The sequence below is a fragment of the Thalassophryne amazonica genome, chromosome 7 (assembly GCF_902500255.1).
Source record: "Thalassophryne amazonica chromosome 7, fThaAma1.1, whole genome shotgun sequence".
NCBI classification, from domain to species: domain Eukaryota; kingdom Metazoa; phylum Chordata; class Actinopteri; order Batrachoidiformes; family Batrachoididae; genus Thalassophryne; species Thalassophryne amazonica.
Genome location: NC_047109.1, coordinates 83579287 through 83598261, shown reverse-complemented (window position 1 = coordinate 83598261; position 18975 = coordinate 83579287). Strand labels below are relative to the sequence as shown.

At 40.1% G+C, this 18975-nt stretch overlaps 1 protein-coding gene across 1 annotated transcript in view; it reads right to left on the bottom strand.

Moving 5' to 3' along the window:
- Positions 1 to 18975, bottom strand: part of epb41l4b (erythrocyte membrane protein band 4.1 like 4B) — a 62572-nt gene that overhangs the window by 34080 nt on the left and 9517 nt on the right. The window contains 3 exon segments of the mRNA XM_034174856.1: positions 95 to 173; positions 9240 to 9282; positions 9386 to 9490. Coding sequence (XP_034030747.1) covers positions 95 to 173; positions 9240 to 9282; positions 9386 to 9490 — 227 coding nt within the window.

The window sequence follows — 18975 nt, the reverse complement described above, 5'->3', positions numbered from 1 at the left end:
AGCAGCAGCAAACTAATTAGCCCGACGTCCTCTCTGGACCTCTTCGTTAGGCTCCAGAGAAAACCGCGTGCGTGCATGTCATCTTTTTTTTTACCTTGTAAATTCCTCACGCAGGTTATTTGGCTCTGATGAGTAAAATTTGACTCTGAAGAAGAGCCTGTAAGGGGGACCATCTACAAGAAACAACAGGGCAAAACGATAAGAAAAGACTGAGTGTGAGAGAAGAAAAACAGTGCAGAATGTTTCTCAAGAAGTCAATCATACAAAATCTTCTCGTGATCTAATTACACATTTTAACCGACATTCAGATCCACAAACAGTAAATGAATGTGATCTCAAAGCGCAGACTTTCAAACTCAGTGTAAATACTGTTTTTATCCTGTCGCTTATTTTTCAAAGCCCAGTTAGTCGTCAGTTATTCCCTCGTTGTTCCACTTAAAGCCAGCAGATAAAAGCTCGACATGTGATTTCACCTGTTACAGTTATCTGTTGCTGTTAACCGTCTGCAGTCTGAAGAACTGTTACTGCAAAAATGCTTCATGTGGTAGAACACATTGTGAAAAAGAAAGAATGTACCTCTGAACTTGGAAACAACAAATTAAATATAAGACCACAGATAAGTGCAGTAAATGACAGTACAACTTTTGCTAGGACAAAGAACAAACCCTTCTCAACAGCTGGTCAGCTCAAGAACACCCTGCAGGAGATAAGTGCATCTTCGTCAAAGTCAGCAAACAGGAAAAGAGTTCAGCAAAGTAAATACAATGAACCTGTAATCCGCTGGTGAGCCTCAAAAACAGGAAAGTTCAAGATTTTTATTCTTGGGAGCACATGCCTCTGCCAAGGGTGATCCTTCTGTCTCCTACTACAACCTATAGATTTATCACCGGTTAATCAGGACAGTGTACTGCGATGGGTCTGTAAAGAACTCATGCCTTTAACGGAGGTACCAACCTGCGTCCTCGGTTTTATCATGTGGTGTGTCTGTACATCTATTGGCCAGTGTTTAATTCTCCCTGAAATTGTTGCAAATAAACCTCTACAAGGTGATTTTATATCTTCCATCCACCACAAACAGTTACCGACAGCCAGCACAGAGAAAGCATCCGCTCGAAACTGACCAATCGTGTCTCACAATAACCATTCCTTTCGTCAATTCATTTCCAGAACCCACTTATTACTGTTAAGGGTTACAGGGTTGGGGTGGGGGGTCTGGAGCCAATCCCGGGTACATTCCCCTTCCATCATGTTCGGCAATTCCCTTTCCATCAGAATCTGTCATTTGTAAATTTGTTTCAGAACTTCTTGTAAAAGTGTTTTTGCACTTCCCAGCCACCGTACTGGACAGGCTGCCAGTCAGTCACAAGACCAACACATATAGACAGACAAACCCATTCACACTCACACCTACAGTCAATAGGGAACCGTAGTCTCGTTTAAGGGTGGGTGCTAAAGGGGTAAAATGAAAGAGCATAATTCTACTTCCCATCAGAAACATGTCACTTTCTGAGTTTTTTTGGCAAATTACACGGCAAACAAAGTGATAATGCAAAGAAAAAGTTACGATGCGGAGGAAGTGGACATGTGTTGCAGTTTGTTTATGACCCGGAGCTCAAACATGTCGAGGAGGTTGGGCAGGTGAGAGGACGCAGCTACTCTGGTTAGATGTGTAGGCTAACACTTACCGACACGACCTCTCCCGTTTGCCTTGTCTTCCCTTCTCCATTGGGAACCAAAAAAACCTGCACTTTTCACGACTGTTTCAGTGATTGCAGCCAAAAACAAAACAGTACACCATTTTTATGTTAGAAGTGATGCTGTGTTTGTGCAGGCTGTCCCTGGAAATTTTAATTTCAGTTTATTTTCTTTCATATAGCACCAAATCACAACAGAGTTGCCTCAAGGCGCTTCACACAAGTAAGGTCTAACCATACCAACTCCCAGAGCACCAGTGGTAAGGAAAAACTCCCTCTGAGGAAGAAACCTCAAGCAGACCAGATTCAAAGGGGTGACCCTCTGCTTGGAACATGCTACAGACACAAATTACAGAACAATTCACAAAACGAATATACAGGAAAAGCTGTTGGTGCACAGGACAGGAGGGTCTCCAGCACAAATACCACACCCATCTCTGGATGGAGCTGCACCTTAGACAGAGAGAAAAAAACAGAATCAGGCATCAGAAAGACAAGAAATACTGTGTAATTTGACAGCATTAAACAACAAGAAAAACAGGAAATACTAAGGTGATCGCCGGCCACTAGCCCTAAGCTTCATTAAAAGACCCAGAATTTAGGTAAAGTTGAGGCCGCGGCACACTCCGTTTCCTAATAAAATGAATTAAAAGAGTAAAGAACATAGAACTATACTATGACAGTATGCTAGCCATACGAAAGGGAAAATAAGTGCGTCTTAAGTCCGGACTTGAAAGTCTCCACAGAATCTGACTGTTTTATTGACGCAGGGAGATCATTCCACAGAACCGGGGCACGATAAGAGAAAGCTCTATGACCCGCAGACTTCTTATTCACCCTAGGGACACAAAGTAGTCCTGCACATTGAGAATGCAAAGCCTGGGCCGGTACGTAAGGTTTAATTAGGTCAGCTAGGTAGGGAGGTCCCAGTCCGTGAACAATTTTATAGACTAGTAGCAGAACCTTAACCTCTTAAATCGTAGAGTCCCCAAATTTGGGGACTTGCCCTGTTTTGGAACATTTGAACACTCATAACTAACCAATGCTGACACCAGCATACACTTATTATACATCAAAATGTCAAGCGACGTCTCCTCTACAAAAGCATCCACTTCAATCACATATCAACTAACAACAGCTGCAACGCCAAGCAAATAAAGACATAAATTGGAATTCTTTTTTTTAGGAAAAAACCTCATTTACTCCTACCAAGTATTATTTACTTTCAATTTTTTGCATCCACAACATCCCCTAGGACCTGTATTTTAGCTGATCCAAAACTTTGCATTTTTGACCTTGCACAAGCTGAGAAATAAATCATAATGTATGGGTATACGATTTTGGTGAAATAGGCTCTAGGGCTTAAGGGGTTAAAATCTGATCTCACTGGAACAGGAAGCCAGTGAAGAGATGCCAAAATGAGTGAAATGTGGTTGAACCTTCTGCTTCGTGTCAAAAGTCTGGCTGCAGCATTTTGAACCAACTGGAGAGCCCTAATGCTGGACTGCGGTAAACCAGAAAATAGAACATTGCAGTAGTCCAATCTAGAAGAAATAAACGCAAGGATCAGGGTCTCAGCATCAGCCATAGACAAGATGGGACGAATCTTCGCTATATTTTGCAGATGGAAGAAAGCAGTCCTCATAATATTTGTAATGTGGAGGTCAAAGGACAATGTATGATCAAAAATTACCCCAAGGTTCTTCACTTTGTCCATGTGATGTATGACACACGAGCCAAGGCTAAGCGTTAACTGGTCAAATTGATGCCGATGTCGCACTGGACCAACAACCATCATTTTAGTCTTGTCAGAGTTTAAAAGTAGGAAGTTTCTAGACATCCAGCTTCTCACTGATGCAAGGCAATCTTCTAAGGATTTTATGTGAATGAGATTACCAGCAGTTAACGGCATGTACAGTATAACTGAGTATCATCAGCATAGCAGTGAAAGGTAATACCAAAATGCTGCAATATGTGCCCAAGGGGTGCTATATAAAGGAAGAAAAGCAGGATGCCTAAGACGGACCCCTGTGAAACCCCAAATTTCATGTCATTAAGGTTAGAGGTAGTGTTACTGTACAAAACACAGTGAGAACGACTGGTCAAGTATGACGTCAAACATGCAAGGGCACTCCCAGTAATCCCAAAATGATTTTCCAGCCGATCAAGCAGAATATGATGATCCATGGTATCAAATGCAGCACTGAGATCTAACAGCACTAGAACCATAGTGGTGTCTGAATCCACTGCAAGCAGAAGATCATTCACCACTTTAGAGAGAGCTGTCTCTGTAGAATGATATTTTCTAAAAGCAGACTGCGGTGGCTCAAAGAGGTTATTCTCAGTATGATAGTCCGAGCTGCCATGAAATCACCTCTTCTAGGATTTTAGAGCAAAATGATAGATTTGATATTGGCCAATAGTTTTTCAATACACTAGGTCAAGATTAGGTTTCTTAAGTAATGGTTTAATCACTGCAGATTTGAAACCTTTAGGAACAGATACAGAAGTTACAGAAATATTAATAATTTCCAGCACAGTCGGCCCAAGAGGGGGGCCACAGGTCTTTAAACAGTTTTGTTGGTATAGGATCAAATAGAGAGGTTGTGTTTTTTGTTGACGTTCCGAGTTTGTTCAACATGCCTAGGGAGATACTCTCAAATTCTGTAAATCTAGGTAATACCTCAGTAATGGTGCCCACCTCAATAGCAGGGTGTAGTGGCTGGGTTGAGGCATGCTGGGATATGTTTAACCTAATGTCTTCTATTTTCTTCTCAAAGTAATCCAGGAAATCTTGTACTGTAAAAGGAGAGCGAACTACAGGTGGTTGTCAATGAATAAGTGTTGCCACCGTATAGAACAAGAACTTTGAGTTATACTTGTTTTTGTTGATTAAATCAGAGTAATAGGTCCGCTTTGTAGCCAGTAATGCATGCTTATAGTCTAAGATAGCATCTCGCCACTCAAGGTGGAATACTTCTAATTTTGAACTACGCCATTTCCGTTCTAGACCTCTTGCCTTATGCTTGAGGTCACGCAGGTAATCATTGAACCAAGGTGACTGTGTTTTGGGGGAGTGCGGTTGATGTAAGAGCCATGATGTCAATATTCGTGATAGCAATACCACGTGCGAGAACCAAATCCAGGGTATTTCCAGTAATGTGCGTGGAGTCCCGAATGCATTGCTGAAATCCTAATGCATCCACAATTTCTATAAATGATTTGCAGAGGGGCTCAGAAGGCTTATTTATATGAACATTAAACTCACCAATGATCAGAATGTTATCTGTACTAGTTGACAAGTTAGAGATGAACGTATCAAATTCATCTAAGAATTCAGAATATGGGCCAGGAGGCCTATATACAGTGACAGAGTAATACGGCTGATTTTTATTCTTCTGACCTTGGCAATGCAGAATATCCTGAGCAAAGCAGAGAATCAGATGATCAAACGAGTTATATTTGTGACCCCAACAGCTAATAAGCTGAACCTAGCTTTATAAATAAGAGCAACACCCCCCGCCTTGCTTCTCATCACAAGGGACGTGACTAAATATATATGCTGGTGGGCAGGCCTCATTTAAGGGGAGGACAGCTGTAGGTTTAAGCCAGGTTTCACATAACCCAATCATATCTAAGTGATGATCATTAATTATGTTAATGAGACCCAGACTAAGGACCTCAGTGGGGTTGACAGTTGAACTGTTTGGGTTTAGGGGTGGTTCCATAGTAGCATATATAAGATGCCTAGAAGTAGGTTTAGGTTTGAGACATTCCACATGCGTTGTAGGTAGCAGACACGAAATCTTTGATATTGCTGGAACAACCATTGGGCCATCCTCAGTTTCAACATCATCCAATTAAGTAATGGGTATTAAGTTTGCAAAGCATATCCCTCTATGTTTTTTATGGCCACGTCTACAGAAGCAGGCCACAGTCTCAACTTGTTGAATTTCCCTCCCTGGCAGATAAACTGCACTATCACCATAGTGGATTTTCTGCACTAATTTCCCCGCTAAGCTAATGGATTCCACATCCACATTTATCATAAGCCTTGCAGGGTCTGTAATCACCTGCTCCGTGGCCTGCTGTAAATTCCTAATGTTACCCTCCCTGTAGAGCTCTATCTATGTTTACAGACAAGCTGGCGGGGCCTTCCCCAGTAGGGTGGATGCTGTCCGGCATCAGCAAGCCACAACGACCCCAGAATGAAGGCCAGTTATCAATAAAGCTAAAGCCTTGCTGTCTGCAAAATTGCGCCAGCCACCTATTTAACGATGTCAACCTGCTAAACGCCTCATCAGTACCCCAGGAGGAGAGGGGACCAGAGACTATTAATTGATGCAGACACATCTTTCTGGCAAGGTCACAAGTCCTCTCTATGTCCATTTTTGTGACCTCTGAGTGCTTCATCCTGGCATCATTGGTGCCGACATGAATAACTATGTGACTATATCTCATGTCATGTTCCACCCTGGAAGTGGTCAAATTCTGCAATATCATGCAGGGGTTCAAACGAGACTGTGGTTCCCTTATAAACTGCATGTCTATTTCTTGTCTGACAAGTTTAGGAATAATTAGAATCCATTTGAAAAACACATACAGAGGTTTCTTGCAATTGAAAAAAATGTCTTTACAGTGCAGATGCTATGTGGAGTTCTGGAGCAGAGCTGGATAACACAATGAACTGAGATCACCTGCAAACAGGAAATGAAGAAACCCAACTGTGGTGCGAAAACCAGTAACAAAGTGATACAGACGACCCCGGGAACTGAGTGACACCCAGTGTGTGAACAAAAGCAGAAAAGCCAGAATGAAGTGACATACCCACTCACACAAACACAGACAGAACCAAACATCCCACAAGACCAGACAACAGACAGTGAATCCTGACATCAATGTTATTTTCAGCAATGTTTTAGCTGGTCATCGTGGCAACCATTTCTATAAATGAAACTAACTGTTTATGATGAAATAATTTGTTAGCTTTGTCATGATGTACAACAACATTTCTTAAAATACATTTTTAAATAATGCTATAACCCACAGTTTCTGGATGAATGATTCACTTGTAAACTGAACACGAATATTGTTTTGGCACAACAAAATCAAAACACAGCTCGATCTTGGTTTGTTTTGTTTATAAATACCTGTAGGCATAACATTAGTTATAATTTGTTAGTTTGATTACTGCTTGTGCACATTTAATACAATGTACCACTTAATGCAGCATTCAATGCAATATTTAATTATGTGTATGTCGATACCCACATTTATTCATTTGAAAATCTTTACTTGAATGTATGTAGGTATATTTTGTATTTGTTGTTTTACTCAGCCATTATTTTTGGCATCAATGTTATTTTTCATTTTCAAGATAAGAGCTATGTCAGCCATGGTGAATCCTTATTCAAATTTATCCCTTAGTTTAAGAAAACAGAACAACAGCAACAACAACACACTATCTTGAAATGGGCAGGTGAAACACCAGTCAAATTTCGGAGCAGATACAGACATGGAGTCAGACTGAGGAACAGCTATTCAGTTTCCTGAATAGTATTAACGGGTTTATTTTTAAACATTTTCATCAATTTCACAAAAAACTGCCGAACTGAAGGAAAAACACATTCAATCTGGGAGAAGATCCAGATAACAGGTTAGATCCAGAAGTTTGTTTTATTTCTTCAAAATGGATGAAAACATAGGAAGGGCATGGATTTGGATTTGGATAATAGAGGTGTCCCAGGATTTTTAACAGGGCATCTTAAAAAACCAAAACAACAACAAAATCATGAATAGATTTCATTAAAATGTGGTTGAGAGATAGGTACTGGTTAAAGGAATAGTCTGTTAGATTTGGAGGCTGATAGACCAGCATCTTTTTTCATTAACATCCTTTGTAATGTGACCTTTGGATTTCAGTGATGTATTTTGGCATAACGTCAACTGCACCTGTACTTGAAGGTCAGATAAAGCGTCAGACGGTGGCAGGGCATGTGCTCTCTGTCCTCTAGTAGTTATTTATTTTCAGCTCCAACATGCTGTGGTACATTGCTACATGTATAGACCAAACTGTACTTTATTATTTAGCTCCTGTTTCACATCAGCACAGATCAGACATTATTATTAGCTGGAAAGAATGGACGAAATTAAAGCCTCTCTTTTTCTTCTTTCACTCACCCCTTGTTACAAGCTGCAGAACAAACAAGGGTACGGCTCCTAATGCACATGCTAAATCACAGTGTCAACATTTAATAATGCAACACCTGCTCCCCAATTACCTGCCTCCACGTGCACATACAGTGCTGTGCACAGTCAACTGTACAGTGTAGCTGTTAAGCACACATACTGTATATATAGAAGGTATTGTGTATTTTGTGATAAAAGCACCAAATTTTCAGAAGTAATATTATATGGCATGAAGTTGATTTTCAGACATGTCTCGGCTTTCAATGCTTACCAGTCCAGTAAGTATCAGTGAAATTGTGGAAAGCTGGACATGTCCAAACTTGTCCTCTGACACGCCGAAACGGAGGTGTTCCTTTGTCTCGCTTCCAAAGCGAATCGGTCGTGACGCGCGAAGCCTCCGCGCGGCTTTCCATGACAAAATCTCTTGTTAAAAGTGAAATCTGCCGGAAAATGGCTGATGTCCAGCTCTTGTGATAACCAGAGAAAGAGCACACGACGGTCTCATATCCACAGAGCTATCAGCTCAGAAATGGTCCGGTGGCTTGTGCCGTGTCATCGTAGCTCGGAGCGCGGCGCGCTGAGCGTCCTTAAAGGGGTCCTTAAAGCTGTCCTTAAAGCTGTACTAACAGACCTTATTCTCTGTGAAGCCCGTAAAATTTTCACCGAAAGCCAGATAAATTTTTCGAATGGTTTCCAGGTGCCAGTCTCTAACAGCTTCTGAAAAAATTCTGATGGAAAAAACCCCCAAATCATTCCGCCATTTCCAGACAATGAAAATCCAATGACGGGGCGGGACCACTCCTTCCACAAGGCGTGCTGACAGGCGAATGACGTCACCGACAGGCGTGGAAAAACTCACGCATGCGCACAAGGGTTCAAGCTTGTCTGACGTGAAAACATATGAATCAAATCCATATAGTTTAAAAAAAAAATAAAAAGGTACGATACTTTATGGACAGACCTCGTATGTTAGCCTGTAGCATGATAACTAAGCATGACATATGGTGCAAACTATTCAGACTTTTGACACTGTTTTTACCCTTGACACCATAAAATTCCATCATAGATAATCCAAACTATACCTTTTTGGAATCTCTATGACAAGACAAATAATATCATATGCATTTTAATATGACTAGAGCATTTATTATTATTATTATTTTGACCCCTGTGGGTCATTAGAGGTCAGCTCCAGGATGCGTCCAAGTCTGAAAATAAACTTTAGTTCATTCAGAATATGTGTACCAAATTTCATGCTTTTATCACAAAAATGCACAATTATTTTGCCTACCTGTTGCAGCAGTACACTCATACAAAAATTTGCTGAACTGCAAAAACAGTCTGACTCGAGCTTACCTCGGATCTGTTTCTTTATGAGCTTGGTCATATCCAGCCAGTGCTGAGAGAGGAGGTTAAAAAGAGTGATATCAGCATCTCAGGCTGCAGAGGCAGACGTGATCATCAGGGTGTGTGTGTGTGTGTGTGTGTGTGTGTATACTTACTGAGACTTGATCTGTGTCCATGAACTGTAATCCAAAGTAGTCTGTCTCAATCAGATCTATGTGATACATAATCTGGTCAAAGAGGTCCTGACCTTTGGACTTGCTCTACAACAGAAGGATGGAAATTTAATTTTATTTTATTTTTGTAAAATATAGTAAGTAAGTATAGTAAGTAAACCACTACCCACTGAAAATCTAGCATAGTGAATAAAAACTGAACTAAATCTATTATTTTAAAAATAACATTATATGGAAATATAGTGCATCTGGAAAGTATTTACAGCGCTTCACTTTTTTCCACATTTTGTTATGTTACAGTCTTATTTCAAAATGGATGAAATTCATTTTTTGTTCCTCAAAATTCTACACACAACACCCCATAATGACAATGTGAATTTTTGTTTGAAATTTTTGCAAATTTATTTAAAAATACAACAACAACAACAAAAACCTAAGAAATCATATGTACATAGTATTCACACTGCATTCAGTGTGAGTTAAGAGTGTCACCATCCAGTCATCTTCTGAGATAATTTAGCGACTAACATAAATTAGAAGTGTGCGAGGAGCAGTATTTGGATCAAAACGACAAGGACAAGCCCCAAGGGAAAGGCCTTTAATCAGGCCTTTGTCACCAAAAACACAACCAAAACTTCTTTTACGTGCACAAAATTAGCGGCAATAAAATGTTTTAATAAAAAAAAAAAAAGAAAAAGAAAAACAATGATTAGCCTCACTGAGACAAAATTCCTGCGGGTTTACAGGGCGTGCAGAGGTGTGGAGATGAAAAAGCAAACAAAAAATGATGACATCTGTGCACTTTGGATCCTGATAACCTTTGCAAACCTTGTGGTTTGAATGCATCAGAAAATCAGTGGTATGAAGCTAGCGCTCTGAAACTTTTATTGACCACATAAAGAAAGAACACATTATTGCATTCTCTAACTGTGCTCCCCCCCACCACACACACACACACACACACACACACACACACACACACACACACACACACACACACACACACACACACACACACACACACACACACACACACACATACTTTTAAAAATATTTTATACAGCCACACACTGTTCAAAGAATAATACAACCTGATTAGTCTTCAGTACTTGCAGCATGCTGTCAATCAAATTGGTATGAGGTCAAAACTGATTTCTTTAATGCCCTTTCAGGAATGCTGCTTGAATGCAAGTGACTTTCTGACAAGTGCTGCATTTTTGGATAGGTGCTGTTGATTGTGATGTCTTCATCTGGATGTGTTCTTATGAGTTTTATTATTTGTGTTGTTATGAGTATTTTTCTGATATGACAGGACATATATATTGTTTTTATTTACTTATTTATTATTTATGAACCACCTTGAGGAATGCCAACCAATTTTATTGTATCCTGCACAATGACAAAAAAAAATTCTGTTCTATTCTATTCTATTCTAATGGTTTTAAACTTAAAAGGGTCATGAATAGAATAGAATGGAATAGATGTTTATTGTCACTGAATTTCTGCAATGAAATTCTGGTGTCACTTTCCACACAGCTATACACAAAAAACAGCGAACAGCTTCACAGGACAAGACCTTCTTAAAATACCCCCCCCCAGAAAAAGTGCCAAATACATTTTTAAGGTGCTAATGCTTCGTGAGGTAGGATAGTTTTAGATATGTAAACAGAGTGTATTATTTATTGCACATTTTGATATCTGTTACTGAATGTCTGTGTTTGTGGGAGGGGGATGAGGTGGGGTGATGGAGGCTACAGCTCTGGGGAAAAAGCTGTTCCTTAGCCTATTAGTCTGTGTCCTTATAGTGTGGTACCTCTTCCTTGATGGCAGAGGAGCAAACAGAGAATGTCCCGGGTGGCTGTTGTCCGTGAAGATGGCTCATGCTTTCCTCTGCAAGCACGCAACATACACAGATTCTAAGTCCGGGAACTTAGATCCTACAACCCTCTGTGCTATCTTCACCACCTGGGACAGATCTTTTCTGTCCTCTGCCATGCTGCTGCTGTACCACACTGTGCAGCCCTGGCAGAGAATGCTCTCGATGGTGCTTCTGTCGAAGTTCCTGAGCATCTGTGGTGCCAGGCCAGCCTGCTTCAGCTTCCTCAGGAAGAAAATCCTCTGCTGAGCTTTTTTTCACCAGGTTGTGGGTGTGTAATGTCCATGTCAGATCTTTGTTGATGTGGGTGCCAAGGAACCTGATTGAGTCCACCCTCTCCACCTCTTCTCTGCTGATGTGTCGTGGGGGCTGTGAGACTCTGCTGGTCCTCCTGAAGTCTATGATGACCTCCTTGGTTTTGGTGGTACTGAGGACCAGGTTGTTGTCTGTGCACTGCTCTGTCTTGTGTTTGACCTCCTCCCTGTACCAGGTCTTGTTGTTGTCCCTGATAAGGCCTACCACCGTAGTGTCATCAGCAAACTTTATTGGGGTGTTGGAGGAGTGAGTCAGAACACAGTCCTGGGTGAAGAGAGTGAAAAGTGCCAGACTGAGCACATACCCCTGCGGTGTGCCTGTGTTCATGGTTATGGTACCAGATGTCAGGTTCCTCATCCTGACATTCTGAGGTCTGTTGGCCAAGAAATCCATAATCCATAAACAGAGTGAGGTGGAGAGTCCAAGGTTGATGAGTTTATGGACCAGCTTATGAAGGATTACAGTATTAAATGCACTGCTAAAATCTGCAAAGAGCATCCTGACATATGTATTTGGCTGCTTCAGGTGGGCCAGGACTGTGGGAGGTGCAATGGAGACAGCAAATCTGTTTGCCTGGTATGCAAACTGATGGCTGCCCAGGTCTGCAGGGATCCTGTTTTTGATGTGTGCAAACACCATCCTCTCAAAGCAGTTCATAATGACCGGGGTGAGGGCAACTGGGGTTGTGACAGCAGGCTTTTTGGGCACAGGAACAATAGTAGTCCATTTGAAGCAGGTGGGTACAGCAGCTGGTCAGTGCAGGTCTTCAGTAGGCGGCCTGTCACCCCATCTGGTCCAGCTGCTTTGGTGGTGTCGATCCGTTTCAAAGTGGATCTGACCTGGTGCTGGCTCCTTCTCAGGCCGGGCTCTTCACTGCTGCTTATCGAAGCGAGCAAAGAAGAGGTTCAGGGTGTTGGGGAGAAAAAAAAATTGTTTACGGTTTCTGTACTCTGGCAAAATAATTTCCTTCAGGATAAATAAAATCCATCTTATCTTATTTTATCTTATCTTAAAATCTATCGTCCTGTCCAGGGTGTACCCCGCCTCACGCCCTATGACTGCTGGGATATACAGGCTCCAGCACCCCTGTGACTCTTAAGTGGAGTAAGCAGTTGAAGATGAGTGAGTGAGTGAGTGAGTGAGTGTTTTTAAACTTCCTTGTGTCTGTTTGCTACACGTCCCCCCAAAAAATAAAAGACCATGATGACAAGTGTGTCATTTTATGAAAAGTGGTGCAGAAATGGTTTTGTGGTACAGGTGAACCTGAACTAGCAATTTGCACAAAGGGACAGTGAATATTCCACTCTTCCATTTCTACAGTGTGTTTAGTATTCCGCCTGAAGTGACAGATGAAAGGGTTTTTAAATGGCAGTCTGTTCACAGCACCTGTATCGACGCCTGTGGGAAAACAGGCATGAACAAACTTGTTCTAACACACCTGTGGCTACGCCACCAGCTTTTTTTTGGCCTTTATGCTGGAAGTTGCGAGGCCTAAACAGCAGCGCCAGCTCTGCTATTGCTCTGATCTCCCAGTAGAACAACAGACAAAGACTCTCAAGCTGAATAACTCACTCCAACAGTCTGAGGTGACGCATACTCGCAACAGCTTCTGTGACACATGCAACCTTCAAGCTGAAAACATCTTACAAGAACTGACTTGCACATGCATGCCCACACGCTCGCTGCTCAAACCCGGCCAGCCCTCGCACACTTGTAGCACTCATCTGTGACACAGAGTCCCCAGAGTGACAAATCAGATCAGGGGATTGGGGAGTAGATGGAGACAACGAGGAGGAGGAGGAGGAGGAGGAGGAGGCGTAAAAGATGATGAGCAAGGGAGCAGGCCACAGAGGGGGTGTAATAGAAGATTATGAGACGGTGTGAGGATGGGAGCTGGAAGGACGGAGGAGACTGCATGGAAATTAGGTTTGGTGCAAACAGAGAGATGAAGTGGTGAGAGGAAGGTAGAGGCGGCTTTAGGTTGGCGTTTGTTCTGCAGTTAGAATGAGGAAGTGATGTGATGAAGCGGCTCCTTATAACACCATCTGGAGCTGTGCGTCCACCGTACAAGACACACACGGCCGCTATCACACCGCCCGTACAGATCACTCTCACAGCCATGAATTTCAAGCGGTCGTGCTGCGCAAAATCTCTTTTTATGGGTTGAGGTTTCATGCTAAGCAGCCTCACAAAGTCCCACAGTTCTACACCTGTGTATGTAGAAATGACAGATCTACATGTATATAAGCTACAAGGCTCAAAAAAACTTGTTTTGTACTTCCGTGACATGTGTCATAGATAGGGATGGGTATCGAGAACCAGTTCCTTTCGGGTATCCTTAAGAAATGATTCGATCCACCGACATCAATAACATTTTTACTTAACGATTCCCTTATTGGTCCTTCAGAGTGGCCGTTGTTTTTGGGGGTGTTTGTCAAGAAAATTATCATTTCTCTACATTGATTACAGACCCTGCAGCGGGTCTGTAATCAACTTTTCTGCAGCGCGGCTTTGCTTTGAACCTTGAACCAATCAAAGCAGTGATTCACAGATCGAAGCAGTGCTTCGATCATTGCTTCGTTGATTAATTTTTTTTCTTTCGCTTTCCCCCGCTAAAACCCTAAAGAGCATATGGCTGTGAGTATTATTTACCTTTTTTATGTTAAACCAACCTGTTATTGTCTTCTGAAACAGTTGATAGATGTATTTTATAACTTAAAAACGGGACAGATGCTAACATATTAGCATGTCTATGGCATTTTCAATGTTAAAATTAGCATTAAGCAGTTGCAGCTGTCAAGCGTTTGTTGTCGTAAGAGTCAAATGTATTATAAATTGTAACATTTTTTAAATTTATTTTTGTTTATATATTAATAATAATAGCAAGCACAACAATAATAGTAATAATAACTAATCTAATGATTACATACAATTTTAGAGAAAGAGACAAAAAGAACCTAATAAAAACACAACAGAAAATATAAAACCAACTAACAATGAACATACATAAAGAAATAAATACATACATACATATAGAAATAAATAAGTGTTTCCTGTGAACACCTAGTGACTCACACACCTCCACTTCATCCCTGTTTTATTTAAGTTTAATGACAGTTTGTTTCAGCCAAACCATATTTTTAATGTGTTTATTTCTTCAGTGATTTCCTCCAGAACTATCTGCAAAGCTAGAAAACTGCTGCATCATAGTAAGAGCAGAATACTACTGGAATGAATTTGAATAAGGAAAGTTGTTTTGTTTTTTTTCTCACCAAAATGGATGCTGCACTCACTCCAGTTTATTGTCTGGAATAGTCCCAGATTGCATTTCAGAGCTTCTAGAATTCAAACATTTTTGTACACGTGGTGTTGGGGGGTAATTTTGGGTTTCAGTTTTTTTTGTTTTTCACTACTTTCATCCCTGAATATGTGAAATCGTGAGTCACTTTTGTGCGGATTAAAGTTACTAACTGGGACTCCTGTCTTGTTGCGAGAAAGAAACGAGAATCGTCCTCCGTTCTGTTCACACAGTTCCAAACGTTGCGCGGCTCTCTGACAAGTCAAGTTAGAACGACAGAGTCCAGCCGGAATTAATAACTTCAAAGCAAAACATTGTTTTGTTTATTTTTATTTATGTCCAGAGATCAAGGATACAGGGACCAATTTCATATTTATTTACTTTAAGACTCAATGAAATACATAGAAAACTTGTAAAGCCTACTTTTAGTACAAAATTCACAAGAGGTATCGATAAGGGAATCGATAAGGAATCGGATCGATAAGCAGAATCGATAATGGCATCGATATCGATAAAATCTTATCAATACCCATCCCTAGTCACATGTGATATTATTTCTTTATTACTTTGATGACGCTGCATGCCTACATCGCTTCTGTTTGACAAAGAGAAAAGAATTAAACACAATCAAACCACACAGAGGGCCGTCACCTGCTGCGACCAGGTGACGGCCCTGAACGAAAACAACAAAGCAGATGACAAAGCTCAATGTAATAAACAAAGATTATTTTGGTTTTCAGCATAAGCCCAGGAAATGACATGTTGTTGCAACTCAGTTTCGGTGTTAGTAACAACACGCTCTGTTACACTGGGCTATCAGGGTGAAAAGCATTTCCACTCCGGGCTTCTTAACGGCCATGTAACACTGCCCCTAGTGGTGATGCAACTGGTAGTGTGGTTTCAGTTAGTATGCCTAGATAGAGAGAGTTGCGACATGACAAGCCAAAAAAATTGGTTACGTGACTCCTGATGCCATCTTGGGTTCAAAATAGCATTCGCTGTTAATCTATCTGCATGTAAATCCAGCTATTTTTCTTTTCCTGCTAATAATCCAGCCCTGAAAATGCCAGGTTGCTGTGCATTTGGATGCACAAATAGACACAGCAAGGGCTTCATGGTGTACAGGTTCCCTTCAGATCTGAACAGAAGAAAAAATTGGGAAAATAAAGTCAGCTGTGTGGGATGGAAGCAAATTCATTGTCAAAGCTTTGAGAAGTAAATTTATTGTTCAGTCCCATGTACAGTAGAACTCACCTAAACAGTCATCGAATAAACCAGATATTCGCAGACACCAGCCAAAAAAGTCCCAAAGTCTTTGTATTGTTTTGTGTTATGTACAACAGATTTTTTGCTCACATCGGATAAAATGTCCAGTCCGATTGCAATGTATTTCCATTAAACCCCTCGCATGTGGAACCGGAGTCATTTCCCTGATAAAAAGCCAGACCGTTAATTTTTTTAACACTGTCCTCAGACACAACTTTACAGCACGAAGTTCATAAAAGAGGAAAATGTACAGCTTACCTTTGATTTGGAGGTGATGATTGTTGAAAGAAAAGCTTGTTGAGGGTCAAATTAGTCCAGAATAAAGCATAACCCAGAGACAGAGAACTTTAAACTGTCACACACATCATTGTATGACACGGAGTCACAGAGCTGCAGCTGCATCAATCAGGCTTTAAATTAATTAAATAAATCATCATAAATTGTAAATTTATGTAAATTTGGCAGCTTAACTATTTTTATATTTATTTTCATAGTACCTGTACATGGATGTGTTGCTGTATGTGGTTAAATGATTTTAAAAAATCTTGAAAACATTAAAAGGTTAATTCAGTAGCATTCAGTAGTTCAGCGCAGTTGGGCCCAAATGGCGCCATGTTCGGAGTTGACGCCACTCTCTCTGTCTACGCACACTAGTTTTAGTCACAGCTTGTTAACTAATACACACACACACATATATATATATATATATATATATATATATATATATATACATGTATACATATACATATACACATATATATATACGCATATATATACACATATATATATACGCATATATATACACGCATATATATACGCATATATATACACGCATATATATACGCATATATATACACGCATATATATACACATATATATATACGCATATATATACGCATATATATACACATATATATATACGCATATATATACACATATATATATACGCATATATATACGCATATATATACACATATATATATACGCATATATATACGCATATATATACACGCATATATATACACATATATATATACGCATATATATACGCATATATATACACATATATATATACGCATATATATACGCATATATATACACATATATATATACACATATATATATACGCATATATATACACGCATATATATACACATATATATACGCATATATATACGCATATATATACACATATATATATACGCATATATATACGCATATATATACACATATATATATACACATATATATATACGCATATATATACACGCATATATATATACGCATATATATACGCATATATATACACATATATATATACGCATATATATACACATATATATATACGCATATATATACACATATATATATACACATATATATATACGCATATATATACACGCATATATATACACATATATATATACGCATATATATACGCATATATATACACATATATATATACGCATATATATACACATATATATATACGCATATATACACATATATATATACATACATATACATATATATATACATACATATACATATATATATACATACATATACATATATATATATATATATGTATGTATATATAAATGTATATATATATACGAGGGCTGTCAATAAAGTAACGGTCCTTTTTATTTTTTTCAAAAACTATATGGATTTCATTCATATGTTTTTACGTCAGACATGCTTGAACCCTCGTGCGCATGCGTGAGTTTTTCCACGCCTGTCGGTGACATCATTCGCCTGTGAGCACTCCTTGTGGGAGGAGTCGTCCAGCCCCTCGTCAGAATTCCTTTGTCTGAGAAGTTGCTGAGAGACTGGCGCGTTGTTTGATCAAAATTTTTTCTAAACCTGTGAGACACGTCGAAGTGGACACGGTTCGAAAAATTAAGCTGGTTTTCAGTGAAAATTTTAACGGCTGATGAGAGATTTTGAGGTGATTCTGTCGCTTTAAGGACTTCCCACGGTGCGAGACGTCGCTCAGCGCTCTCAGCCGCCGTCGTCAGCCTGTTCAAGCTGAAAACCTCCACATTTCAGGCTCTATTGATCCAGGACGTCGTGAGAGAACAGAGAAGTTTCAGAAGAAGTCGGTTTCAGCATTTTATCCGGATATTCCACTGTTAAAGGAGATTTTTTTAATGAAAGACGTGCGGACGGGTCCGCGCGTCGGCTCGCAGCCAACGCGACGCTCCGCCACAGGAAAAACACCTCTGTTGAAAGCCTTAAGGACAAGTTGGAACATGTCCTGCTGTTAAACAATTTCTCATATACTCACTCCACTGAAAGCCATCAAAAGCCGCCTGGATTTTACAAATGGTTATCAACACGGAGGTGTTTTTCCTGTGCCGCCATATATACATACATATATACATATATACTCAACAAAAATATAAACGCAACACTTTTGGTTTTGCTCCCATTTTGTATGAGATGAACTCAAAGATCTAAAACTTTTTCCACATACACAATATCACCATTTCCCTCAAATATTGTTCACAAACAAGTCTAAATCTGTGATAGTGAGCACTTCTCCTTTGCTGAGATAATCCATCCCAGCTCACAGGTGTGCCATATCAAGATGCTGATTAGACACCATGATTAGTGCACAGGTGTGCCTTAGACTGCCCACAATAAAAGGCCACTCTGAAAGGTGCAGTTTTATCACACAGCACGATGCCACAGATGTCGCAAGATTTGAGGGAGCGTGCAATTGGCATGCTGACAGCAGGAATGTCAACCAGAGCTGTTGCTCGTGTATTGAATGTTCATTTCTCTACCATAAGCCGTCTCCAAAGGTGTTTC